The 25,789-nt window shown below is 38.1% G+C and overlaps 5 protein-coding genes across 5 annotated transcripts in view; 1 reads left to right on the top strand and 4 right to left on the bottom strand.

Moving 5' to 3' along the window:
* Positions 1–25,789, bottom strand: part of LOC117564511 (uncharacterized) — an 81,245-nt gene that overhangs the window by 25,458 nt on the left and 29,998 nt on the right. Inside the window, exon 2 of the mRNA XM_034243330.2 lies at positions 22,111–22,204. The gene's annotated coding sequence lies outside the window, so the exon portion shown is untranslated. The remainder of the gene's footprint in view (positions 1–22,110; positions 22,205–25,789) is intronic.
* Positions 1,124–2,898, bottom strand: LOC117563774 (pickpocket protein 19-like). The gene is made up of 3 exons (XM_052002304.1): positions 2,780–2,898; positions 2,147–2,727; positions 1,124–1,266 (listed from the first exon to the last, which is right to left on the bottom strand). The coding sequence occupies exons 1-3, from the start codon at positions 2,896–2,898 to the stop codon at positions 1,124–1,126; spliced, it is 843 nt and encodes a 280-aa protein (XP_051858264.1).
* LOC117563773 (pickpocket protein 19-like) lies at positions 3,650–5,489 on the bottom strand. Its single transcript, XM_034242280.2, has 4 exons — positions 5,311–5,489; positions 4,669–5,257; positions 4,028–4,604; positions 3,650–3,789 (listed from the first exon to the last, which is right to left on the bottom strand). Exons 1-4 carry the CDS (start codon positions 5,487–5,489, stop codon positions 3,650–3,652), a joined length of 1,485 nt encoding a protein of 494 aa, XP_034098171.2.
* On the bottom strand, positions 6,422–7,763 carry LOC117563770 (pickpocket protein 19-like). Its single transcript, XM_052002302.1, has 2 exons — positions 7,588–7,763; positions 6,422–7,533 (listed from the first exon to the last, which is right to left on the bottom strand). The coding sequence occupies exons 1-2, from the start codon at positions 7,761–7,763 to the stop codon at positions 6,876–6,878; spliced, it is 834 nt and encodes a 277-aa protein (XP_051858262.1). The 3' UTR covers positions 6,422–6,875.
* On the top strand, positions 8,700–11,237 carry LOC117564514 (pickpocket protein 19). Its single transcript, XM_034243334.2, has 5 exons — positions 8,700–9,683; positions 10,281–10,413; positions 10,476–10,529; positions 10,610–10,852; positions 10,924–11,237. The coding sequence occupies exons 1-5, from the start codon at positions 8,700–8,702 to the stop codon at positions 11,229–11,231; spliced, it is 1,722 nt and encodes a 573-aa protein (XP_034099225.2). The 3' UTR covers positions 11,232–11,237.

Raw genomic sequence — 25,789 nt, 5'->3', positions numbered from 1 at the left:
TAATATGTATATAATTTAATGTCCTTGAATTCATGTAATTAATATGAATTATAATAGCAAGATTTAATCTAAAATTGCACATATAAAATCATTAAATTAAATAAAACCTCGCCTGCTAATATGTTGAATAATCTGGTAAGCTCTAATAACTAATTTCATTAATAATTGTAATTTTTTGTATAGACCGTGATTTAGCTCAGGATAATTTTTATTTTTTTCTATATAATTATCTTCAACCTGGAACTGATGACCTATTAATCCCTGAAAAAGATCACGATAAATACAAGTCTTGTTATTATTTAAAATGTATATTATAAAAAGTTTCCATGACTTCTGATTTGCAAAAAAAATCCTATTCTTCTATCCTTCTTAGATCATTTTTGAACTTAAATTATTAAAACTGATTGTGTTCTATAAACCTTAAAAAAATTAATTTTTCTTTAAAAATCCATAATTATTAGAAAATCACGTTCGAAATAAAATGAAACTTAGGTAGCAACCTTATTAAATCAAAATCTACTTCTATATAGCAAAGCTACCAATAGAAACAAAAACACAGTAGGTTTTGAAATTACAACTGCTTCATAAACTGCTTCAATGCTTTAGCGGGCAGTAGAAAAACTACAATTGTAAATAGATTCTACTGCTTTAACGAATTCGATGTTTTATTCGATGCTATAAATGGAAAAAATATTTGAGGGAAGCAGTTTTCTATTTATTTTACTACGTTTCGACCTTCTATGTTCTATATTCTTCTATGACGTGTTATTTTCGAAATTGCGACATTGCGATGTTCTATGTTTTCGCTTTCGCATACCGAATTTTATATTCGCACTGTGCGATGTTTACCGAAAAACAACACTTGCACTGCTTGTCCTGATTGAAAGCTCAATACAAAAGCTCTATAGAAGCTTTCGTGTTGCGCACTACAGCAGAAGATGTGAATCCACCCCTCACCAAGAATAATATCACGATAGAACAAAAGACATTTGGCCAGCGAGCGAATGCTTTGCATATGTCAAGCCAAGTCCAGTGCTCTACAATATGCACCAGACCATAAACGGCAGGCAATAAACAAAAATAAAATGCATAGCATACATAAGAGAGCTCATTGTCGTTTTTATTATTGGATAGTTCCGTCAATGCGCTTGGGCACATAGTGTGTCCAGTAGAATTGTGGTACATCGATCAGACTGAAATACAACAATTCAACTATGCCAAGAAGAGAGCAACCCAAGCAGAGTTGAAAAACGGCACCGAAGGATACTAAAAATACGAGAATTTAAAGATAATGTAAATTCCTTAAATCTAAGATAAAAGCAGAAGACAATTAATTAAGAACCGAGCGAGTAGTAAAATTTTAACAAAAAGAAAAACTACATTTTTGACAGACAAGTATTTACTATTAGTAAATCCTAGTTTGGATTTCTTTCAAGTAATCAATTGCATATAGTACAAGTTTATTAATTACTTCATTCTCTACTAATGCGCTTGGGTCTTAATTTGAAGACATTACCCACTAAATCCACCCAGTTGTATATTAAGCTGGTTTTGTAAACAACAACTCGATTGGTGTTGTAAAATATGTTGACAATTGTTGTGCGATTATCCGTAGGCTTCACTTTTTTAAGAACTGTGCGAACATCACTGACTAATGTTAACGAATTGCAGTTATGCAAACAATGACAATCGAGTCCCGAGTGATTCTGGGCAACATAAGGACGTTCGCCGGGCTGCACGTAGTTCAGCATCAAATGGTTGTGTGCTGCCAAACAGGGCAAATCCTTCAGTTGACAAGCGGTATAATTCGAAGGTGGATAAAATAGATCGAGAGTGCAATTGCAATAGCGAAGAAGATAAACTTGTTGGCATTCCGCAATGCAATTTTCCTTTCTTGTATTTGAATCCGCGCAAAGTTTCGTACTTTTATTTTGAAATGCTCATAGTCTCGCATGCAATGCCTTGGTACAGAATAAGTATTCTTATTATAGTACCTATAGATCGCTTTAATGCCAATGCTGGCATCCAAGCCGGGAAAAAATTCAATAGGTGGACCCAGCCAACTATTTGGCTTCAGAAGGCTAAGCTGTTTAAAGCACATAATCAATGATTTGTAAACCCAAAGCAATTCTACGTACCACAAAACCTTTAGTCCTCATATTTTCCGGCGCATGATGTGCCTCATTTAGAAGGAGACGTAGCGTCAGTCCAGTATCCCTGCCAAATTCAGCATTGGCACGCTTTTCCACCTCATTGAAAGCCAGACAAGCACCAAATGGCAACCTTCGAGGACGAAAGAGTTCACAACAATCGCGAGTTGCAGCGTGCCACGTGCAATCTGTTAGCAGTTCATCACAACGCCAAGCCATCTCAGTCACAATCTTGGTAAAATTAAGATGATTTAGCACCTGGAGAGGTTGATCTTTAAGCGGAGTAAAGACATCGAAGTGACCAAAGCTGAGGGCATCGTATGCTGTGAGCACTTTCTCTAAAAGTGGCTGCTGATCATTGCTAATATTGTATCGTTGGATTATCTCAGATAGACGAGACCAATTCAAGCGATTCTTATTGCAGACGACAACCACTGGGAAGGCAATTTTCCGAATGGGATAATCGGCTGTGGCGACTACAGTCTGAAGGGGTTTCTTCTCATATCGATGGCCCAGCAGAAAACTCATATAGAGGAGCATCAGGAAAGCGAAGAGCAGCGCCAGTGCCCAGAGAAATCTATCAACAATCAATCAATTCCATGAAATTGGAAATGTTTTTCCTAACTCACCGCATGCGTTGACGCATTGTAGGCCAGAAGAGCTGATAAAATCCATGAATGTGGTTTCCAATGGAGTACCGTCGGATAAACTGCATCCACGCAGTCTCTCGATTCGATTTTTTGTGCATCTGCTGAACTAACAGCTGAATACGATTCCGTCTAACTTTTCTTACTTGGTTGGCTCTCATTCTGTGGTCTCAAAATATTCGCAACAAAGCCTTTTATACCAACACTTTAGAATATAACTGTGAAACATGTTCATCGATCGACAGCACTTAATTGGAGCAATTTAAAATAAAACAAGTAGCAAGTTTAATAGGCATTTAACACGTTAGCGCCCCGAACATGACCAATTATCTATAAATGCAACTACTAAATTCAAAGCATTGCAAAACAAGAATCAATGGAAATGGATGTCTTATTCGTTTCCACAAATGTAATCCAAGCCAGAGCAGTATGGCTTTATACAATGCTTTATTTTTATTCACAATAATTATGGTTTTTTATCCAAATTTTAATGATTGACTTGAGGTTGCTAAAGTTAAAACATTGTCCTGATTTCAGAAAACGCAGTGAGGCTCAATAATCCCCGTAAAGTACTATTTAACCCTTTGTTAATTTTAATCATTTGTCTTTGCAAATGACCTTAAATGTGAGATTTAAGACGATTAAAGTAGGAGTTCTGAAAACAAATCATTGCTTTCTAGCTCTTACCGTTTACGCTGTGCATTCATAGTTCAATCACAAGCCGAGTCATTGAAAAAGTCCGAAAGCAAGCTAATAAGCACAGCAAGTTCTCAAAATAGAAATACATTTATTATAAAACACTAGATTAGAGAAAAATAAAATTCATAGCATTCACATTAATTGTCAATTTTATTAAATAGTCCTGCCAAATCTTCGAGGAACAAAACGTGTCCAATAAAAATGGGGCACGTCTATCAAAGCAAAATACAATAACTCGAGAAAGCCAATGATGGAACAGCCCAAGCAAAGCTGACAAATGGCGCCAAAAGATACTGAAAAAGTGAAGTTTAAATAATTTAATAATTCGAAATAATATAAAAGTGATCCTCTCATAAAATAAAATAAAAACATTATTCAAATAAGAAATAGAATAATTTTAAAAATGAATTTGAGTCTTGATTAGAGTATCGATTGAATCTTTTTCCAAATATGTCAAATAAATGCACTAGCTAAATTAAAAACTCAAATATAAATAATTCTTAAACAATTAAAAAAAAAGGATCGGCCTACCCATCAAGTCCATCCAACTATATATCAGGCTTGTCTTATAGACCAGGATATAGTTTCGTTTGTAGTGAATATTAACTAGAGTTGAATGGTTGACCAAGTGCTGAGGCTTTTTAAGCAGCCTGCGAGCATCATTAATTAATGTCAGCGAATTGCAGTTGTGCAAACAGTCACAGATGAGACCCGGATCATGCTGCGATACATAAGGATGCTCGCCAGTTTGTTCGTAGTTCTGCATCAAATAATTGTTGTCCGCCAAACAAGGCAAATCCTTAAGCTGACATGCGGGATAATCCGAATGTGGGTAAAACAGATCCAAAGTGCAATTGCAATAGCGAAGTAAGTAGAGTTGTTGGCATTCCGCAATACAGTTTTCCATCATGTATTTGAGACCCTTCAATGTCTGAGCATTGGCGCTGATGTATTCGTAGTCTCGCAGACATTTCCTCTGCTGGCTATGGAGGGAAAATGTATTCTCATCGTAGTAATGAAACACTGCTCCAACATCAATACTGGTTTCCAAATCAGGTAATAATTCAATGGAATAATCGAACCAAACGCCAGGCTCCACAATGTTAAGCTAATTAATGTGATATCATAGATCATAAGGATGGACTCAGTTCAAATCCAATCTATTTACGCACCATAAAACCCTTAGGCTCTCGATTGCCAGGCGCATGTTTTGCCTCATTCAGACGAAGTCGAACTATCAGTCCGGTTCCCTTGCCAGTTTCCACTGTGGCACGTTTCTCCTCCTCGTTGAATGCCAAACATGAACCAAGGGGTAACCTGCGGGGGCGGAAAAGTTCACAGCAATTGCGAGACTCTGTTTGCCATGTACAATCTGTGAGCAGCTCATCACAACGCCAAGCCATCTCACTCGCAATCTGAGTAAAGTTGAGATGGTTTAAAGTTCTTAAATCCTCATCCTTCAGAGGATCGAAAACATCGAAGCGACCAAAGCTGAGAGCATCGTAGGCAGTGAGAACTTTCTTCAGAAGTGGCTGCTGATCACTGCTGATGTTATAGCGTTGCATTATCTCAGTTAGACGTGACCAGTTCACTCGATTGTTGTTGCAGACGATAACCACCGGAAAGGCAATATTCTGAATGGGCCAATGTGCATTGTCAATTACTGTGTGAAAATGTTTGCGCTCATATCGTTCGCCCAAGAGATAAGTAATGTATAAGAGCACTGAGAAGGCGGAAAGTAGGGCTAATGCCCAGAGCAATCTGCCCAAAGATTAATCTCATTAATGATGGATTATATAGTTTCCATTCCTTACCGCATGCGTTGACGCATTGTTGGCCAGAAGAGCTGATAGAATCCATGGATATGTGATCCCATGGTATATCTTCTAATGAACTGCATCCAGACAGTCTCACGATTAGCTTCTTGCTGTTCTTGCCATGCTATAAGCACGCCTCGATTTTGAACAGCTCTTGTGGCTTGGTTGGTCTTCATTTTGTTGTCCCAAAGTTAGCTGCGACAATGCTTTTTATACCAACGCTAAGCAGTATCGTGGTCATGAGTCTCAAATGGTCGCCGTCTAATCTGTGTGTGCAAATCATTTGCATTCAATTGAATTTGCCCAATTAGCTTGACATATGTGGTTGGTAGAATTAATTGATGCAATTCGAATCAAATTAGAGCAAGTCTCTAAGGTACTCAAGGCAAGCGATGTCGTTGATCGATTGCCACAAATTCGAGTAATTTTAATAATGAAGTTAGGAGTCCGCATTGGATTTAATAGGCATTTAACAAGATAGACGTACGAGGCAAAATATATGTTTGTGTACATATATTTTTTCTGGGACTATAAAAGATAAAACTGAACCGTAAACTTGATACAGTTCAAGTCAAGTGCAGAGACTTAATCAAATATAAAATGCATATATAGTTTGTGATTTATTGAATAGGTCTGGCAAATCGTCTAGGTACAAAACGTGTCCAGTGGAAATGCGGCACATCAATCAAACCAAAATACAATAACTCTAGAAAGCCAATGATTGAGAAGCCCAAGCAAAGCTGACAAATTCCGCCAAAAGATACTGCAAAAGTGGGAAAATGTGATAGTCATAGTGATAAGCTCCACTTCCTAGAATAATTAGTAATATTAAAAAATATAAGCTGTGTGGAATAAAGTCTTTCTGTTGGATTCTCGATGCCTACAGAAAGACTTATTTATCTGTCTGCAAAACGCGAACTGGAAATTTAGAAATCCTGCCTTGGAAATGTATTTTTAAATTTCTAGGAACTTCCAATTTCCATGCTAACTGTACCTACCTAATAAATCCAGCCAACTGTAGATCAATGTGGTCTTATACACCAGAACATAATTTCGCTTGTAATGAATGTTGATCTGCGATGAGCGATTTTCGAGATTTAACGGTGGTATCAGCAGCTTGCGAACATCATTAATCAAGTTCATCGAATCGCAGTTGGGCAGACAATCACATGTGAGTCCTGGATGCTGCTGAGCTACAAAGGGATGTTCACCGGGTTGTTCGTAGTTCTGCATCAAATGGTTGTGAGCCGCCAGGCATGGCAAATCCTTCAGTTGACACGGCATATGATATGATGGCGGATAAAACAGATCCAAAGTACAGTTGCAATAGCGAATCATGTAAGTCTGTTGACATTCAGCAAAACAATTCTCCTTCCAATACCGGATACCCTGCAAGGTCTGTATATCCGCATCAACGTTTTCATAATCCCGCAAGCACTTTCTTTGTTGGATGGGTAATGAAAAGGTGTTCTTATCGTGGTAGTGACGAATCGCTCTAATGCTAATGCTGGCATCCAAGTCGGGAAAGAAGTCAATGGGTTCATCATACCATGCACTTGGCTTCAGAATGCTGAGCTAATTAATTGTATAGAGTAAGTAAGTTCTCTACTGACAGATTCTTTTTGACATACCACAAAACCTTTCGTCTCTCGATTGCCAGGCGCATGTTTTGCACCATTCAGCTGAAGCCGGATTGTTAAGCCAGTACCTCGGCTCATTTCCACGCTAGCACGCTTCTCAACCTCATTGAAAGCCAGACATGAACCAAGCGGCAACCGTCGAGGACGAAAGAATTCACAACAATCAACAGGCACAGTTTGCCATTTACAACCTGTGAGCAGTTCATCACAACGCCAAGCCATCTCAGTTGCAATTTGAGTAAAATTGAGATGGTTTAAAGGATTTAGATCCTCATCCTTAAGAGGATCGAAAACATCGAAGCGACCAAAGCTGAGAGCATCGTAGGCAGTGAGTACTTTCTCTAGAAGTGGCTGCTGATTATTATTAATATTGTATCGTTGCATTATCTCAGACAGACGCGACCAGTTCAATCGGTTCTTATTGCAAACAGTAATCACCGGAAAGGCAATATTGTGAATGGGCCAATGCGAATCATCGACTATCGTGTGAATAAGCCTTCGTCCGTATCGGGCTCCGAGCAAGTAGCTTACATAAAAAAGCACTGCGAAGGCAGAGAGCAAAGCTAGCGCCCAGAGTAATCTGCCCAGGATAAATATATTTTATATTGATAGAAGAGGAAAACACTTTTCTCACCGCATGCGATTACGCATCGTGGGCCAGAAGAGTTGATAGAAGCCGTGGATATGATTTCCAACGGTATAGCGTCTGATGAACTGCATCCAGTCGGTGTCATGGTTTATAGGCTGTGCCTGCCAAGCGAGGATCTCACCACGATTACGTACAACTTTTCTTAATTGATTGCTCTGCATTTTATGTTTAAATATTCCTGAGTTTTACGCTATTTATACCATTCGGGGTGACAGTTTCAACATGGGCGTGTATAAGATGTGTCAAAAATGGTTACGAAGCTCATAAGGGACAATTAGAGTAGAATAAATTGTAGTAATCCTGATACGAATTACGTAAATAGTTCAAGTATTTAATTAAAGTAACAATTATGTAACAAAGTCTTGCATAAACGCAGAGGCACAAACTTAATTTAACAAATTAGGGGACTTCATTTAAATCGTTAAAAATGCTAACTCAGCATAACAAATAACTGTCATTTAGTCTTCGATTAAACATAATCAGTTGAGGAAACTTCAAAGAAAATTATATGCTTTGTACCAAATTCAAATCACAGTAAAATTACATATACACATATATCTTTTTTTCATCTTTAATATTGTCATAAAAATGGAAACAAATTTCTAATAATCTAAATAATAATGTTATAAATAAAATACATTGAAAAACCCAACCCTTGTATTTAATATGTTACAACATTAGTAGACAAAAGTAGAGTTGTAAAAAAAAAATTGTGTAAAATGTCAACCAAAATATAAATAGCTTATCTACATACAAATGTGTGCAAATCATTTGCATTGAATTGAATTTGTCCAATTAGCTTGACATATATAGAGGGTAGAAATCATTGATGCAAATCAAATGAAAATCAAGGCGAGTCCAGAGGGAATTCTCTAGGGCAGTAGAGCAACGTCATTCGATCGATTGCCTTCAATTAGTGCCATTTCGACAATGCGAATGGCTGACTACCATAGACTATCCGCATAGGACCCCGATTTAATAGGCGTTTAACACGTTAGTGCATGCGGTATATAATTATCCACTAAACATTCCTGCAGCTGAGCTAAGCAGAGTTGAGCGTATAAAAGAAGTAAAGTGAATGGACAAGTGATTCAGTCATGACGTTCGCACATTATCCGACGGCACGTCCAGAATTGAGGTCTCGTTTATTGCCGCCGCCTCGCAGTCGTCGCCATCAGCTGTTGGCCCAGCTGAGCGAAGCTGGCTGGCAGTTGGCCTTACGGTTTGGCAAACGCACAACGATCCACGGACTGGACCGTCTGTTGGCATCACGTGCCAGTCGCTGGGAACGCTTTGTTTGGCTCTGCACATTCATTTGTGCGTTTTTGGGAGCCGTCTATGTGTGCCTGATACTATCGCAGCGGTATAATGATGGCAACTTTCAGACTGTGGTCGACAGCACGCGTTTCCCCGTTTATCGCATTGCCTTTCCGGTCATCACCATATGCAATCGCAATCGCCTCAACTGGCAGCGCTTGGCCATGGCCAAGAGCCGTTTCATGGCCAATGTGAGCGATGCTGTGCAATTGCAATTGTTCGAACGGATTGTCGGCAGTTACGATGGCATGTCCTTTGGCGAATTCCGTGCCTTTGGCTCGTTGCGCAACGAGGCCACTCAGCAGCTGAGCCACATCAACTTCAGTCTGGTCGTCGACTTCATGACCTGGACCTGCGATGAGCTCCTCACCGACTGCATGTGGCGGCATTATCCCTACGATTGCTGTGAGATCTTCTCCAAGCGTCGCAGCAAAAACGGTCTCTGCTGGGCCTTCAATTCCCTCGAAACTGTCGAAGGCAAACGCATGCAACTGCTGGATCACATGTGGCCATGGCGCACAGGTTCCGCTGGCCCAACGAGTGCGCTCTCCGTGCGGGTTCTTATGAATCCGGATAAACATTTGCCTGGCCGCAATAATGATAAAGGCATTGACGTCATGCTGACCGAACCCTATGTCTGGCATAATCGACCGTATAGTGTGCCAGCCGATACGCATACCATGATTGAAATCGAGCCCACCATCTACTTCTTCGACAACGAGACGCGCTCCGTCAGCTCCGATCAGCGGCAGTGTGTGTTTGATGTGAGTTTTGTGATGGTGTTTTAATACACATTTAGAGAGTGTGGTTTTGAAAAATGTTGAAAAGGTGTATATTAAGTTTTTCCGAACGAACAGAAGAAGACATTCTGATTCTCATATTCTGAACCAGTTGAATTATCAATATTCGTCATTTCGTGTTTCTAATTGTCCTCTGTTGAAATAACTACATCTCAGTAACTATGTATTATAGAACCCAGCACTTTTGGCATTTGTTTATTTTTTAACTTTATTTCGCCCTTAATTTCATAGTGCTAACAATTAAAGTCCTAATTTATGTATATAAAATTTAAAACAGTTAAGTATTAATCAGAAATGAATTCGAGCTGCCAAAATGAAATATATTTCCATCAAAAGTGAAGGGTCCAATCTCCCATCAATAATTTTTTTATCGTCCCCAAATTCATAATGCTAACAATTCAATTCTTAATTTGTCAACATAAAATTTAAAACATAAAAGAAAGTAGTAATCAAAGAATTGAATTTGAGCGGAAACAATAGTAAAAGGTCTACAACAGTAAAATCTACCTTGAAGCTTTCTTATTCATTGCGTATTTAAATTGATTTTCTGTTTTATTGCAGGATGAGCACAACAGTCGCGACTTCAAGTCATTGATGGGCTACATTTACATGATTGAGAATTGCCAATCGGAGTGCCATCAGGAGTACTTGGTGCGCTACTGTAATTGCACAATGGACTTGCTTTTTCCGCCGGGTAAGCACGTTCCGTTTCCAAAAACCGCAACATCTACTCGAATTGCTCTTGCAATTTTGCAGGCCAGTATCGCTCTTGTCGTTCTCAGGACTTGGTCTGCCTGGCGGACAACAATGGTGCGTATCTGAGTCTCTCTGTTGCTGTCCTGTCTCTGTCTCTTTCTCTGCCGAATAGCTAACCAGAAATGCATCTACAGATAAACTGCTCTACTCTCATCAGCCGGGAGAGGAGCGTTTTGTGCGTAACAATCATGAGGGCATGGTCTGCAAGTGCTTTCGCAATTGTTATTCGCTCAATTTTGTAAACGATGTGCGACCATCGTTTCTGCCGCCGGAAGTCCTTGGCAATTCATCATATGTGGACTTGGATGTGCATTTCCGTTTCGAAACTCTGATGGTCTATCGCACCAGTTTGGTCTTTGGCTGGGTCGACTTAATGGGTTCGAGTCTTTCAGAGCACACGCATCTCTCTTCCAAAAAAACATTTGTCAACACTTTGCACTTCTTGCAGTTAGTTTCGGTGGCATCGCTGGACTTTTTCTCGGCTGTTCGCTCATTAGCGGCATGGAATTGGCCTATTTTCTGTGCATCGAAGTGCCAGCGTTTGCCATGAACGGACTGAGTCAGCGTTTACGTAGCAGACGCCGCATGGACACAACTGTGGACACGCCCATCCTGAATCTGCGTCAGAATATGCCAAGTCAACTGGAGCAGTACATAATGCAACTGAAGGCGGAACAAGGGCCGCAAAAGGCGGCGGCACAGTTTAAAAGCTGGCAACGTCAAACGTTTGCCCATAAACATGTTATTAGCAAATGAATAATGTGCGCAAATAAAATATACATATATACATATACATTCGAAGTAAGGGCTAACCAAGTGGATGGGACAGCAGCCGCAGCTGGCAAGCCAACAAACAAATTGTGCTCATTTTTCAGGCTCGCTGTGCTCGAGCTTCCTCTCCAACTTCGCCCTGGCTAAGTGTCTTGATTGGGTGTGTGTCAGTGTGTGTGTGTGTGTGTGTGTGTTCTGGCCGCACGTTGACAGCTTCATTGCCAGACATTGTTAATCAAAATTGAGGTTAAGTCGTGCTCCCAAGTGGTTCGACCGGGTAACTTTTGCAGTTTATTGAGACATTTACTTGACTCTGTTGAGCACCAAGCGGAACCCCCAAAACCCCTTTGCAATTAAGCATAGTTTGTTTGTCTGTGGTTTCTGTTGTGGTAGGTCAGGCAGTCATGAGAGCATGTCGCTCTCCCCTGAGCCCTTCGTTCTTCGTGCTTTAACTTTCGCATTATTCAGTGTGTGTGTGCGACACACGGCGTATGCGTAATTTTATTTATACAACAAACGCAACTTTAAACATACACCACATGAAGGCTGGGGGCTGGCGAATTGTGAATTGTGCGACCAAAAAGGCACAGCAGGCAATCATTTTTCATTTTCCTGACGCGACAGCATTACTAGAGTGTGGGGAAACTCGCTATTTGGGGCATGCTGGGGAACAGCGGGAGCGGTATGTGGATTGTTTGGCGCATACCTGCGACATTCGAATGACGACAACTGGGGAATGTTTGTTTGATTGAGCTGCATGTCGTGCGGATACGCTGCAGGCGGCATAAAGCGAAACAAAGTAACCAAAAGTGCAGCCAATAAAAACAATGCTTCAGAAAATATTAAGTTTCTCTTCAAATATTGCATATTTAATTTAAGAAATGGTAAATTTAGGAGATGAAAGTTATAATTGTTATAAATATTACTAATGTAATATAAATTATCACTTGGTACAATATATAATTCTTCAATTTATATTTAATTAACGAATAAAAATAAATATTTCTCCAAATGTTTTTGATATATATATATTTTTATATAACAATATTAGTAATTTAATATAGTTTCTGTTCCTATCATATTTTATTCCATATTATAAAGTATAAAAGGTTAATATTTAACAAATTGCATTGCAATTTTTATATTTTTTACACACAAAATTAAATTGTGCGTAGAATTTAAAAAACCGATTGTTTTTACTTAAATTAATTTCGATTGAGATTTCGTTATAAAAATGAGTAAAATTTAAAATGTTCCCAACATAAAAAAAGCCACTCAACATTTTATCAAATTCAAATACCCATTTTGAAGGGTATTTTCAAATATTACACATACGCCTTGTGGTACGTTTTGCTACTCCCGTAGTTAAAGCTCCGCCTCGTTGTGCAATGTAGCAAAAATATTACAAAAAATATTGTAAAATACAACCGCATTATGCTTATTGAAATTCAAAAGTTGTAGATACGTGTGTGTGTGTGTGTGTGTGGGTGGAAATAACTGTAATTGATTACGAAATTAGTTGCGCACGAGCAGTCAGAAATCAAGGAAAATATTGCCAGCGACTATTGAATATGTACTCATAATATCAAACGTATTTTATCACATTTGATTTGTGTCAGAAGCGCAAAATTTCAGCTAGCTATAAAAGACAGTTTCAGAGGTAAGTCAGCCAGTTATCCATTGAGTCAGCCAGTTAGTTGCTGAGTTAGTCGAGTAAGTTGTTAAAATATTTGCGCTGTCAGTCGCTATTTGGCGTAGTTACGCTCAACTTGTCAAATTGTGTTGCCTGCAATCGAGGGGAATGTAACACAACGTGCACACAACTTGGCTGCCAAAAGACAGCCTAATAAATGTCAAAAGAGGCGAGTGAAAGAGAGAAAGAGAGAGAGACTTTTAAGTTTGGGCCAACAACAAGAGCAGCGAGTAAGGACAACCCCTTAGTGGCAGCTGTCAGAGTGGCAACAGTTTAACATATTCGTGACATAATCTGACATAAAGCATGCCACCACATACGAGACGAGTCGAGTCGAGTGGCAACTTCACAACTTTTGACAGCTCTCGTATACCCATGACGAATGGTCCTCTTAATTTAATAAAATGGTGTGTGCAATTAAGATGATTAAAATATATGCAATGCAACGAACGGTCTAAAAAGCACCGGCTCGCATTGCTTTTTGGTAATTTATGTCACAGTGCCCCAAAATACACACATTTATGCCTAATTGATTTACTGGCAGAAGAGAGACTCTCCACTCTTCGTGTTATTATGCACATTTATATGGTAATAGAGAGAGCTCTGGACTTGGCCTTAATTGCGAGCACTTGTTAGTTAATTAAATATGCAAATAAGCTCAGCTTGGCCATGTCAAGTTTCGATGCGAAATGTCCACACACACACACACACACACACACACACATCAGAGAAGTGCACTCACATGCCACAACACAAGTATGAATATGTGTCCCCATCTGAACGTTAATCGAGCGCGACAGATTTCCTCGCTCGGCATATACGAGTATGCATGCAATTTAAACTTTGCCAATTGCCAGACAACACGAAAACATCAACGCAAATTCTCGAAAGCAAGGCACACACAACAAGCTCGCTGCGTCCAGGCAAAACTCCGACATTAAATGAGTTAAATCAGCTGAAAAGCTGTGTTGAAACTTATAAACGAATGCAAAACCATAAACTAAGTTTGGATCTGCGTTTAAACTCTTGCCTAAGTTAAACGACTTTATAAACTTTAAGATTATTGTAAGAGTACGATAAAATTTAAGATGATTTTTAGCTTCTAATGAACAAATATCGATTAACTTTCTTGCTAGCTTCCAATGTTGTTTAAAGTCAATTATTTATCTCAAGTTGACGAATTTTGTCATTTCATCATTATCGACAGCTCAAAGAAGAACACCTGAGAACAAAGCCTCGAATCCCCAGCAGCTGCTGTTATTACAAGCCACAACAATTAAACGATGTTTTGAAAAGCGCACTAAACCAACAGACGACGCTCTAAAGTGGCTATCTAAAGGTGCTTTGTTGGCTTAGCAGCCATTTTGGAAAGTCCAGACGAGCCGAATGTTGACTAAAATTGTCAGCCAAACACATTCGAGTCGCGACAGGTCGATGTTAATGGTGTTCAATGTGAAAGCAGGTAGATGAGAGTTAATTATCTCGAAGCTTGGCAGGCAGACAACGAAAAAAAGCAAAGAACAAAATAAAGAAAAGCTGAGAAAGCTTAAGTTCCTGCTGACTCATGGCCGGGCAAGTTATTATGCTTGAATCTTTTGGGTCGGCTTTCAGTCAAGTCATCTGCAGCAAACTTTTAATTAAAAATTGTCCTTAAAATATGTATGTCAGCCTCGATGACAAAACACGTGCATTTCCCCCAAGGTATTGACGAGTCAATATCAATATCAATAGCTTTAAGACCATACAAGAGCTTAAATTGGACTGAGACTAACAAGCCAAAGACCATGTCCAGAAATAAAACAACAAGCATTTGACCTTAGCAATCTCTCTCTGTATAAGTTATATTCCTCCTTACCTGGGTAGCAACATGGCCCAATTATTTTGCTTCACTGAAGCTGAAAATACGCCAAACACACATACACACATAGACACAACCACAAGATTTAATAAGCCACACGATACCAGAAGAGATATCTCTACATATCTATGGCAACTGACAAGCCGTGTGTCATGTCACGAGTGTCCTGAATAATTATGCATCCAGAAAGATGCAATACAAATAATCTAGAATACCGAAAGTTAAATACTCTAGAGAAAGTACAGTAAAGGGATTTCAAATATACGCTTTTGAATACGCACAAGTTTACAAAAGGTTTATAAATAAAATGATGTAGCGCAAGTGCTTGATTGTGCTCTAATAGGAAATAAATTCTGTTATTAGAATATCTTTTGGCTTCAATTATTTTATGTTGATTAAAAAAAGTAACACACTCGTCAATTAAAATTGGAAATTAAATTTCTATATCTTCAAATTTATATTATTTAGAATAAAATATATACATGTGAATGTTTTCAAGACAATACATCTATAAAACCATATTATTGCGTTGGTATATAGCTAAATTAAGATGTAATTCTATAAATGATCCATTTTTGAAATGTCTAAATCGAATATTACAGCACCATTAATTACTATTTATTCATTTATTTTCTTTAAGATTTTCTTTCGCTACTTTTACTTAAGTTGTGAAATCGTACCCAATCTTATGCTCTTGCCAACCGACTCTTTGTGCAGCATTGGAATAACAAACGTACATGATTTATGATATGTAAGTTGTAGGAAAACAAGTTTACTTATGCCTCTCTACTTCCATCCATCCATCAAAACGTCTCCAGCTGCTTGAGAACCTGTGCACAGCACAGAGCAGCAACATCAAAAGCAGCAAGCAACCACCAGTCACACGTCACGTTGCTTTTGGTCTCCCCTTTGCAAAGTATTCGAGGTGAAATTACTGAGGCTTGCTGTTTCTATTAAAATATTATTAAAAGCATAAAAATATACGGGGGATGGAGATGGAGCGTTGACAATTCGATTGTTACAATATTATTGCATACTTTGTGGCATATTTGATTCATAAGAAGCCGCTGCTGAGTGCCTTATCGGCTTTTGGGCTGAAGGCCGAAAGAAGACTGAAGGATTTACTTGATGAAGTTGCACTTTGATGTCGCACAAAAGAAAATTGCAGCCGAATCTAAAGCAGACGGCATTTGCCTTTGAAATATCGCTAGCAAACGTTGCCGTCAAATGAAATATCAAGGACATCTGTTACAGAGACGAAAAGATGTTGGCTACTCAACCTTGTGTGTGTGTTGGTGTGTGTGTGTGAGTTCCCAGTGGACGCAAGATTAACTCTTATTTCATGCAGACACACTCAGAGGCAAGAAAGTGGAAGAGCACGATAAGAAGATGGGGAGAGATGGAAAGAGAGAGCAAGGAGAAGCTGCAGAAGGAGCAGCAGCAGCTAGGAAATTGCACAATAAGCCAAAGAGCAGAAAGTTGGCGTTGCCCGGCATTCAACAATAAAATGCAAATGTCACTTTGAATGTTTCTTATACCAAATATATACAGGGTGACGCACTTTGCTCTCCAGGAAGTTGTCATCAATTGAGCTGCATTTATTAAAGCGAGCGACTTGACTTTACGTTCAACCCATCATTAAAGATGTATATATTATGATAAAATATTGAAAGTAGTGATACGAATAAGTATTTGATAGATAAACATTGCCAACAATTTATATTTCAATTTAATTTTGGTTTCATTTAAGCTAACTTTAACTTTAGCTTCGGTTATTTGGCACTATTATTTTAATGTTTGAAAACTTTGTAACATTCTCATATTTACTGACTTTACAAAGCTCTTTTGAACCCCTAACAAACAACATTTATGTATTAACAATTATTTATGAATAAGAATGTTTTTAACTTTCTAGCTTTTCATTTCAACAAAATGTTTATTTACAACGTTCAACAGAGCAGAGAATCCTAAGTTCAAATCTATTGTAATATGCACCCTATGCAAAGTAAATCTGCAGCATAAAGAAAACTGTGCACAAGCAATTTCCTGCAACAATTTTTTGTGAACTTTTTAGCCGGACACCGATTAAAGGCTTAGAGCACTTCAATGATAAAGCAAAAAGTAGTAAAATGGCAAAATTCAAATACGATTTCCCTTGCATAAATCACACATTCAAACGCGTCAGCAAACGTAAAATAAAGTTTTTACTCTCTCGAGTTGAGAGTTGTGACTTGTGTGTCTGTGTGTGTGTGTGTGGCACACAGTTGCCCTTGACATTTTTGCTAAATGATGATGATGTTTGAATTATAGCCTGTAGCCTGTACTCACTGTCGAAGAGCCAAAGACAGTCGCTGACATTCAGAGCGTGCCTGTCAGCCGTCAGAGCAGACAAACTTTGATCCGTTCGCTTTCCCCAGCTTGCGTTGACTCAAAATACTTGACTCGAATGCAACAGCTATTAATTTTGCATTGCATTGCAGTCGTTGCGGATCTTGTGGCATTTGTGACAGCCATGCAATGAAGTTATGCCCCCCAGTTACCTGTTACCTGTTCTCTCCCCCTCTTCGACTGCATTACTGCTGTTTCCACCTTTTGCAGCTGTCTCAAATGTCAGCTGGATGTTTGTATGTGCGTCTGTGTACTTTGTCTAGACAATGTCTGGTTGGCATTATCAGCACATTTATATGAAATTTAATCTAATAAAATAGTCAAATATGCACGCACACCTCTTCAAGACAGCCATGCCATGCCATGCGGTCGCCTTTATTGACCTTAAACTTGCCAAGCGCTGAAAAGTATGCTAAAGCTTTTTGAATAATTCACAAATATATTTGCCATAAAAAAGTGTCGCCATCGTCGTCGTCTGAGCTAACAGCCCCACAGACATTAATACATAATAAAATTTATGATTTTTATAGCTGGGGCCCTCTGAGATTTTTCGGCTACTCTCTGCCCCCCTTCCACGACTTACAGTTCTCTCCCCTGCCTAGCGGCCACGGCTGTCAACTTAACGCGTGCGTTGACAGTTTCTTCTCTTTCTTTCTGGCCACATTTCCTCCTGCTTACTGGCTTGCTTGCTTGCTTGCTTTTGGCACCTTAAAAGCAAAAACCGTAACCAAAACCAAAGCCAACGCTGCACGCTTTCAACTTTTCAATGTGCTTTGCATTTCTAAATAGTTGACGGAGTCCAGGTAACACACAATAAAATAATAAAAAAAAAACCGAGCAACAGCAGCATAAGAAATACAAGCAAAAAGGTTTCCACTGTTGATTTTGTTCGTCGTTTTTTTCGTTTCAACGTTTTTGGTCTAGCCGCGGATCCACACACCGGACTGGCACGTGGAGCACGACTGTCGCCCGGAAAGTTAATTTCGCGTTGTATTTATTATTTATGTGCATTACTTGGGTCCTCTTAAAAGATTTTCACTTAACGCCAACCGGCTGTGCCAAGCAAGCTTTTTGAGTGAAAAGCGTGATTTATGGTTGCCCCTGAATAGATTATAATATACAGATTAGCACAACAGTTGAGTTCGCTACCGCTGAGCTGAATTAGTTGCAGAGAATTATACAATTTTTAAACATACATTTTAAAGTTGCAAATATAAATTGAAAATAGAAATGTTTATACAATCTAAAAGGCATTATCTTAAGAGTCAAAGCAAATAAAAACGTGTGAGAAATCTACAGTCTTTAAATTAATAAATAAAAATACAAAATACACCGAAGGTATTTGGTATATCAATATACAATTATTTCCAAAATATACCAAAAAGTACAAACTTAAATAAAATACCAAAATATACCGAAAGTTACATTTGGTATATCTATATACTACTTTCATATTTGGAACTGTCTCATTCTGGCATAAAAATGGTCAAATTTAATCATAAAATAATAAAATATTACAAATTGTTTTATCTTCAATTTCTATTTAAAGAAATGTGGTTTATCTATGTAATTTAAATAATCAAAGCAATTCCATATTCAGCGCTTTATAAGACTTGCACAAAAGCAATCGATTATCAAAAGCATTTGCACGGCTTTTGGGCCGTATTAATACATAATTAAAGCAAATTTAATTAAGCGCTAGTTGCAGGCGAGAGACACTCAAATTTCAATTTGTGCTTGTGTCTTTTGTCTAATTGGATTTGCACCTTAAATGGGTTAATGATGCCAGGCTGTCAGGCAAATTCTCAAATCTTCTTCGATTGTCTGCAGCTTAAAATCGTATTAATTAACACTTATTTGGTTTGCTGAGCAAAGCGCTTTCCAATCATCATCATCGTCATCATCACCGCCATCACAATGCCACAGTCAGAGGCGCAGTCAAAGTGTACGTGGCGTATACGCCCCGTTGCCTCTTATTGAGCATCGTCGTTTGTGAGCGTAATTATTTGGTAAATTTGTGCGTCTGTCTTTGCTGTTGGATTATAAGTGGTATGAGTATGCTTAAATTTGCTTTTAATTAGTGCTCCACAGCGAGGAGAGCCATGTGAAGTGGTAACAGCAGCAGCAGCAGCAGCAACTGCGTGCCCGCTGTGCACAGAACATAGCAAAGCCCAGTAGCAGCAACAGCAGCATGTTGCTACAGCCGTTCCCTTTGGCCGAGCGAGAACAATGCGTCAAAGTGTTGTATGCAAATAAGTACCAGAGGAGAGCAAAGCAGAGCAGTTGTAGTCGTAGTCGCAGTCGTAGTGCCTTCGCCTCGTCTTAAGCCACAGAAACTCACACCACCCGCCACTTGCACCGAATGTTGCAAAATGGCGCGCGCACTCAACGGACATGTTTGATTGCAAGTGCATGTTGTGCATGCATCGTGCAACGTATCGTGGCAAGTGACCGGCCAAAAGCCGCAACTGCAACTGGTGAGTGGGAAGGAGCAAAGCACAGCAACTGCATCTGCAGCGTTGATGTTGAAGTAGTTGCTCCGCATCCGAGAGAGGCAAAGTCTGTCAGAACATGTGCTGCATATTAAATGCGAATATGTATTCACAAATGAGCAAAAGGGAAGGAAGGCAGCACCAAGCGGCAAACGGCAAATGCAACTCAAGTGCAGCAGCCCAAAGTGTGGTCAGAATGCGCAAATGTTGCGGATTTGTTTAATGTTTGCCACCGTCTCTCTCTTCTCTCTCGAATAAAACGAAATTTGCCAGTTACTTAGAAGGAATCCTTTGTCAGAGACGTTCTCTTACTCTTCAACATGATTGATTACATCTAATTGTTAAATCTGGTTATAAACCGTAACAGAGTATTTAATAGAAATTTCAATGCAGAGGCAAGTAAAGCACATAACTTTGCCATTTCAAGAAAGGCTTTTAATAGTTACTAATTTACTTAGGATACATTTCTACTGTATAGCTTGCAGACATTGCAATCATAATTTGTTGTAAATTTTCAGTTATTTGGGTGTATAAGATAGAAATGTATAAATACTTATTCATGTTGTGTTATAAAAATTCTTTTTTTTTACATTTCATTTTTGTACTTTACATTCAACTTACATGCAATCAATTAAGATTTCGATGCCTACAAAATATATTCAATTTACAAAAATTGATTTCTTTTAGAAGTCTCATTATTTTTATTTATTTTACATTCACTTCGCATTTATTCAATTAAGATTTAAAAAATACTACATATTTGTCGGTACTTTAAAAGGTGCACTTTTGTAGCTATTCAAATCATATTTTCTATTTAAGATTCTTTTAAAAGCCAATCCAACATTCAATTTATGAACTGCGAAGAATATTTCAATAATAATAATTACCTATTTATTCATTTCATATGTTGTTATCAATATTCTTTTAAAAATACACTTCTACCCATCATGATTGAACTTCACATTGAATTCACTTTTTTACCATAAAATTCGTAGTATTAATTTTCCATTTCAGACATTTCATTTGACGTCCATCTTCGCATTGCATTCAGCGCTTTTCATTTGCAATGACATTCAAAGGTAAGTCAACATTTTTAAAAAAAGTGTAATTAAACTGTAATTTTACACGGACCTCGACTGCGTTGACATTCAGTGAAATGAAGTCCCCAAAGGAAGCCCGGGGAGTTTACATTGACGCCAACAACGACGACGACCTTAACCGAGGCAAAGTCACAAGTTCAGAGCGGAAAACTCAACAGAAGTTTTGTCAGTTTGCCAAGAATATAATAGCTGAGCATAAAAACTAACATTTAAAAGTAGTTTCCAAACAATTTTAAACAATAATTAAGAAGTGTTTTGGGACACGATTTTCATTCCGAATCTTGATCGAAACTAATAAAAACTGTTGTTGTTATCAAAGCATATTCGACATGAAGACACTCTATGAAATACAGCGATTAAATGTGGCAACCTTAAGGAGGAATTCAATGTACCATCGAGAGTAGAGTATAGCAGGAAGCTTGAGAATGCCCGGAGACCAAAGCTATGCGCTTGTATTTTCATTAAAATCAAAAGTATAATTAAATTCTTGGAGCACAACAAAGTTGACCAAGCATACGTATAGTATATATGTTATATACATGCCCTGGGTCATGGCCCCAACTCCCCAACTCCGCAACCTACGACCCCGCCAAGTCGCAGTCGCCGCACACATGCTGGGAATTTGTTTGTTATGACAGCACAAAAACTGTAAATGGGATACTCTTTTTCTCTCTCTCTCTTTGCTCTCTGCGAAGTCCACACACATGTCAAGAGTCTCGGGGGACATTTCTGTTGCTGGCGTTGAATGTGGCAGATGGAAGCTAAGTCAGTCTCTGACCATTAGACATGGATGTGGCACATGTTTTTTAAATTACTGCTAAAAGTCATTTGCTTTAGTGCTGTTTACTTTTTAGTTTGCTTGTTGTTCTTTTTAATGAAGTGCACTGATTAATGCACATAAAACGGACACCAAACTCATGCGGAAATTAATGCTTCCTTCTTGTTGTTACTGACTCAGTCACAGTTGAATTGTGACCAAGTTACTGCGAATAATCAATAATTTAAGCAGTTGCACACACACACACTCACACTCTACACTCGCACACTCATACTGTGACAGTCAGTCAACAGCACTTGTATAGATTTATGAGGCAAGTCAACAACAGATACGCAGCAGCAGAAACTAGCGTCAACCCAGCATTGTGTTCAGTCAATAACATTGTTTAAACTTCACTAACGGCATTTTTTATCTGCACACACTTATGTTGCACAATCAAACAATGCACAATGTACATGCATCCGCTATTCAAATACTTATGTGCGAGGACAGAACGAGAAATTGCCAAATATTTTCGTAAATTGCAAATTGGAAAAATCATCTGAATAAACTTACCCGTAAACTTATGAGTATGTATTTAGAATATATATAAAATATAATCACAAATTAAAATAGTTCAGGCAAAAATTGGTATTTGTTCACATAAAAGCTGAAACGAAAATAAAAAACATTATTTACATTAGTTATTGGCCAATTTAAAAGAATTCAAATAATAAATATAATCTTTCGCACATTAGATGATGATGATTATTCAATAAATAATAAAATACAAACTCATTTTTGAAAGTGTAATTTGTTGCTTCATAATGAAAAGAAATAATATCTTCAATCCGAAATGCACATGAGAGTATTTAATAATAATATGTAAACCTAAGAAAATTGTAATTTGTTCTTAATAAAAAAAAGTAAGATCTTCAATATGAAATGTACATTGGAAAATACCTTTATCAAGGTTAAATACTAGTTTGTTCTTCAATTATAACAACTAAGAATCGAGTGAACTCGACTGTGAGATACCCGCTACGCATTTAGAATAAAAGCAAGCAGTGTGGTATTAATTTCACTTTATAAATACCAAATTAATATACCGCAAAAATGCGATATTTGATATATTTATATTGTACAACATTCAAAATATACCATCGAATGCAAAATACCCCAGATTATTAGCCAAAACAACAAAGTAGGCGCTTTTTCCCGTACACAAGTATTTCTTATATAAATTCTGCAAATTCCACCTAAAAGATAAACTCAATTTAGGTGGTGTAATTTTGTATTTTAATAAAAGAAAGTGGGAAATTTAGAATATAAAATTCATAAATGATATTTTATCAGAATGAAATTTAAGCTCAATTTAGAAAAAGCAATTTGTTGTTGACCAATAAAAGGCATTTATATATGTACATTTATAACCTTTGCTAATCTTTGAGATGCCTGCTATTTTACATATTTCACTTTACAATAGCACTATCAATTTCTCTTTCCACTCTCGCTCAGCTGACAGCTATTGATAATTGTGTATGTGTTGTGTATGTAAGCTGCTTCTCCAGCTTCTAACTTCGAATATTGCATTGTTTTATTTGTGCTTCAAATGTTAAAAAACAGACACACTTAATATTGTTTGCCATGTGCGGCAAGCCTTTGGCCCCCCCCCCCCCCCCGCCTGGTCTGTCACTTCACCCCCTCTCGGGGACACATTGTCGGCTGGCTGACACAACTCTATGTTGTTGCACTTTAACAGTCGTTTAAGTTGAACTGATGTCCTGCAGCCAATTGTGTTGTGTCCTTTGTACTTTGCAGCAACTGGACACTGGGCACAGGGCATTGGGCTTATCTGCAGCCTTTACCCTGGCCCAAACCACAGCAGAAGATTTATTCACTCTTGTCCAGCGGATGTTCTACTATTAGAAAGCAAAAATAACCATATACCAGTATCTCTGTAAATACTTCCTAGTTGCTGTGACACAGGACAGGAGATGGCCTAACAACAACAAAAGGACTAAAAAATCGAGCTGCCAAGCTGAATTTGAATTTGAATATATTGCCACAATAACCACAAATATTTCACTCAAGCTTTTCATTTCAGTTCATTTCACTTCGGCTCGCTCTCGATTGTATTTAGTTTTTCGAATACAAATTTTATATATACGACCGAGCCGGGTTGGGCCGTTGTACAATTATGTGGATTGTAAATCTGTACAGGGAAAATAAATCAGCTTTATTACCGGGAGCCGCCATATTTACAGCTGAGCAGAGCATTTCATTTGACTTATTGTTGACATGCTTTTAAATAAATTGAATTTACTGACAGATCCGCAACAACCAACCTGAAGTGAGACCTAGAGACCTCAAGAACTGGCAACTTGGCAAGCTCACACTTGGCAAACATTTGTCGAGGATTTACGAGTGTGGCGCCTCTTGCCCACCTGCCACATTGCCTGCCGCACTGCTACTTGCCACACTCGTAGTCGCATTCGCACTCGCCGCTCACCTGCTCTTATAATGCCAACAAACTGCAAATTGCTACAAAATCACTTAACTGTAAATTTTTATAGCATCTTTTTGCCCTGCTCCAAATGCAAAGGAAAACAAAGCCATTGGCCAAGCACTAAAGAACTTTGTGTTCCAAAGAACAATTTAGCCAACATTCTGTTCAGGTTTTTCTTTAGCTCAATTCTCAGTTTTGATGAACATGATTTCGATGATAATCTGGCATATTTTGTACTCTATGGTATATTTTGAATGTGATAGTATATCGATATACCAAATATAGTACATTAATCGGTATATTGTAGAATTTTTCAGCAAATTAATTTGGTATATTAAAGGAATGATATCACACTATTTTGCTTTTATTATAGCGGAGCACACTCGACTGTAGCTTTCTAACTTGTTTTGTTTACTTTGAATACGAATTTTAGACCTATTTCTTTTCTTTTAGAAATTTGAAGTTTTAGAAATGAGAAATCAAGTTAAATATGTTTTTCGGAAGCTGATTTGAACAAATTGTGCTCATTCCTCGACCTTCTCTCTATTGCTTCAGCGGTAAGCGGAAACAATTGTCAGCTCCATCGTCACTCAGGGCTGCCATTTTGTTGCTGGCTGTTAAGAGGTCCATTGCGTTTTATGATATTGTAAGCATGGCAAAGAGCGTTATTCGACTGAATCGCGTGGCTGTTGCTTTGCCCGCTTTGGCAGCTTGGCCCTTTTGGTCGCTTGGCCTTTTTGTGGCTTTACGGCTATTTTGCATTAAATTGCAAAATGTAAAGCAAACCAAAACTCTGTTTGGGGGTTTGGATACCATCTCCATTGTGCATTGTTACGCTGGCATTTTAATTGAAGTTTTTATACACACCCGCCCACACACACATAAAAGTAGTTATACATAGAGTACCGTGTGTGTGCAATGGATACGCGTGTGTGGCAAATTAAAGTGTTAAATGGCCATTGCTGGTTTGCTGGTATGTTTGTTTGTTTGCGTTTTTTGTTGCCATTTGTACGTCTGTTTGTTTGTTATTGTGTGCTCTGCATATCAAATGAATGAGACGACCCCATCAAAGGGTCGCTTAATGTGAATGTACATCATTACATCTGGAATATGACACCTGAGATTGCACGAAATGAGCTGAGCACACAAAAAGGCCAACATAAGGATTTACGTGATATTCTGTGGCTTTAATACATGCTGCCAACAAAGCCACACATACATACAAACAGATGCTCGTATTTGCGGTCAGTTTGAGACTGATTGCCATGAAGAGTTGCGGTCATGGGATACTAACAAGCTAGAATACATTTCACTTAATCCTCCTTCAATCAACATCATATGCTGGCAAGCTCTTGGAATTATTAGTGAAAAGATAATGAAAGAATATTTCCAATTATGCTGTGTTTAGTTTTCTGAGGCAAAACGATTCAAGCGACTGTGAAATCTTTTAAATATACATGTCAACCAATATTCAATCAATCAATCACTCACAATGAGAAGGGAGATAACATTTTGTTTATGAACAACTTAAATCCTTTAGTAGGTTTTTTAATTCCCTCCTTATGCAATACAGATACACAAAGGTCAATCAATATTCAATCATGCAATCAAGGAGTAAAATAAATTTAAACAGGATTGAATCGTTCAGTGGGTTATTAAATACCTATATTTTTAAAATCCACATCAATCAATGTATAATCAATTAATCAATCAAGGGGTAGAAAAAATAACTAAATTATTAATACT

This window comes from Drosophila albomicans, chromosome 2L, assembly GCF_009650485.2.
Source record: "Drosophila albomicans strain 15112-1751.03 chromosome 2L, ASM965048v2, whole genome shotgun sequence".
NCBI lineage: Eukaryota > Metazoa > Arthropoda > Insecta > Diptera > Drosophilidae > Drosophila > Drosophila albomicans.
Note: the sequence above shows the minus strand (reverse complement) of the source record. Positions and strands in the feature narration are given on the sequence as shown.

Excerpts from the sequence above, each read along its gene's own strand:
- LOC117563774 (XM_052002304.1), bottom strand. The coding sequence starts at position 2,898 with ATGCACAAAAAATCGAATCGAGAGACTGCGTGGATGCAGTTTATCCGA. Across the intron at positions 2,728-2,779 it reads ACAATGCGTCAACGCATGCG|ATTTCTCTGGGCACTGGCGC; the intron begins GTGAGTTAGGAA and ends GATTGTTGATAG. Across the intron at positions 1,267-2,146 it reads GGAAAATATGAGGACTAAAG|TATCCTTCGGTGCCGTTTTT; the intron begins GTTTTGTGGTAC and ends TCGTATTTTTAG.
- LOC117563773 (XM_034242280.2), bottom strand. The coding sequence starts at position 5,489 with ATGAAGACCAACCAAGCCACAAGAGCTGTTCAAAATCGAGGCGTGCTT. Across the intron at positions 5,258-5,310 it reads ACAATGCGTCAACGCATGCG|ATTGCTCTGGGCATTAGCCC; the intron begins GTAAGGAATGGA and ends ATCTTTGGGCAG. Across the intron at positions 4,605-4,668 it reads GAGAGCCTAAGGGTTTTATG|CTTAACATTGTGGAGCCTGG; the intron begins GTGCGTAAATAG and ends CACATTAATTAG.
- LOC117563770 (XM_052002302.1), bottom strand. The coding sequence starts at position 7,763 with ATGCAGAGCAATCAATTAAGAAAAGTTGTACGTAATCGTGGTGAGATC. Across the intron at positions 7,534-7,587 it reads ACGATGCGTAATCGCATGCG|ATTACTCTGGGCGCTAGCTT; the intron begins GTGAGAAAAGTG and ends TATCCTGGGCAG.
- LOC117564514 (XM_034243334.2), top strand. The coding sequence starts at position 8,700 with ATGACGTTCGCACATTATCCGACGGCACGTCCAGAATTGAGGTCTCGT. Across the intron at positions 10,530-10,609 it reads CTGCCTGGCGGACAACAATG|ATAAACTGCTCTACTCTCAT; the intron begins GTGCGTATCTGA and ends ATGCATCTACAG. Across the intron at positions 10,853-10,923 it reads TGGCTGGGTCGACTTAATGG|TTAGTTTCGGTGGCATCGCT; the intron begins GTTCGAGTCTTT and ends CACTTCTTGCAG.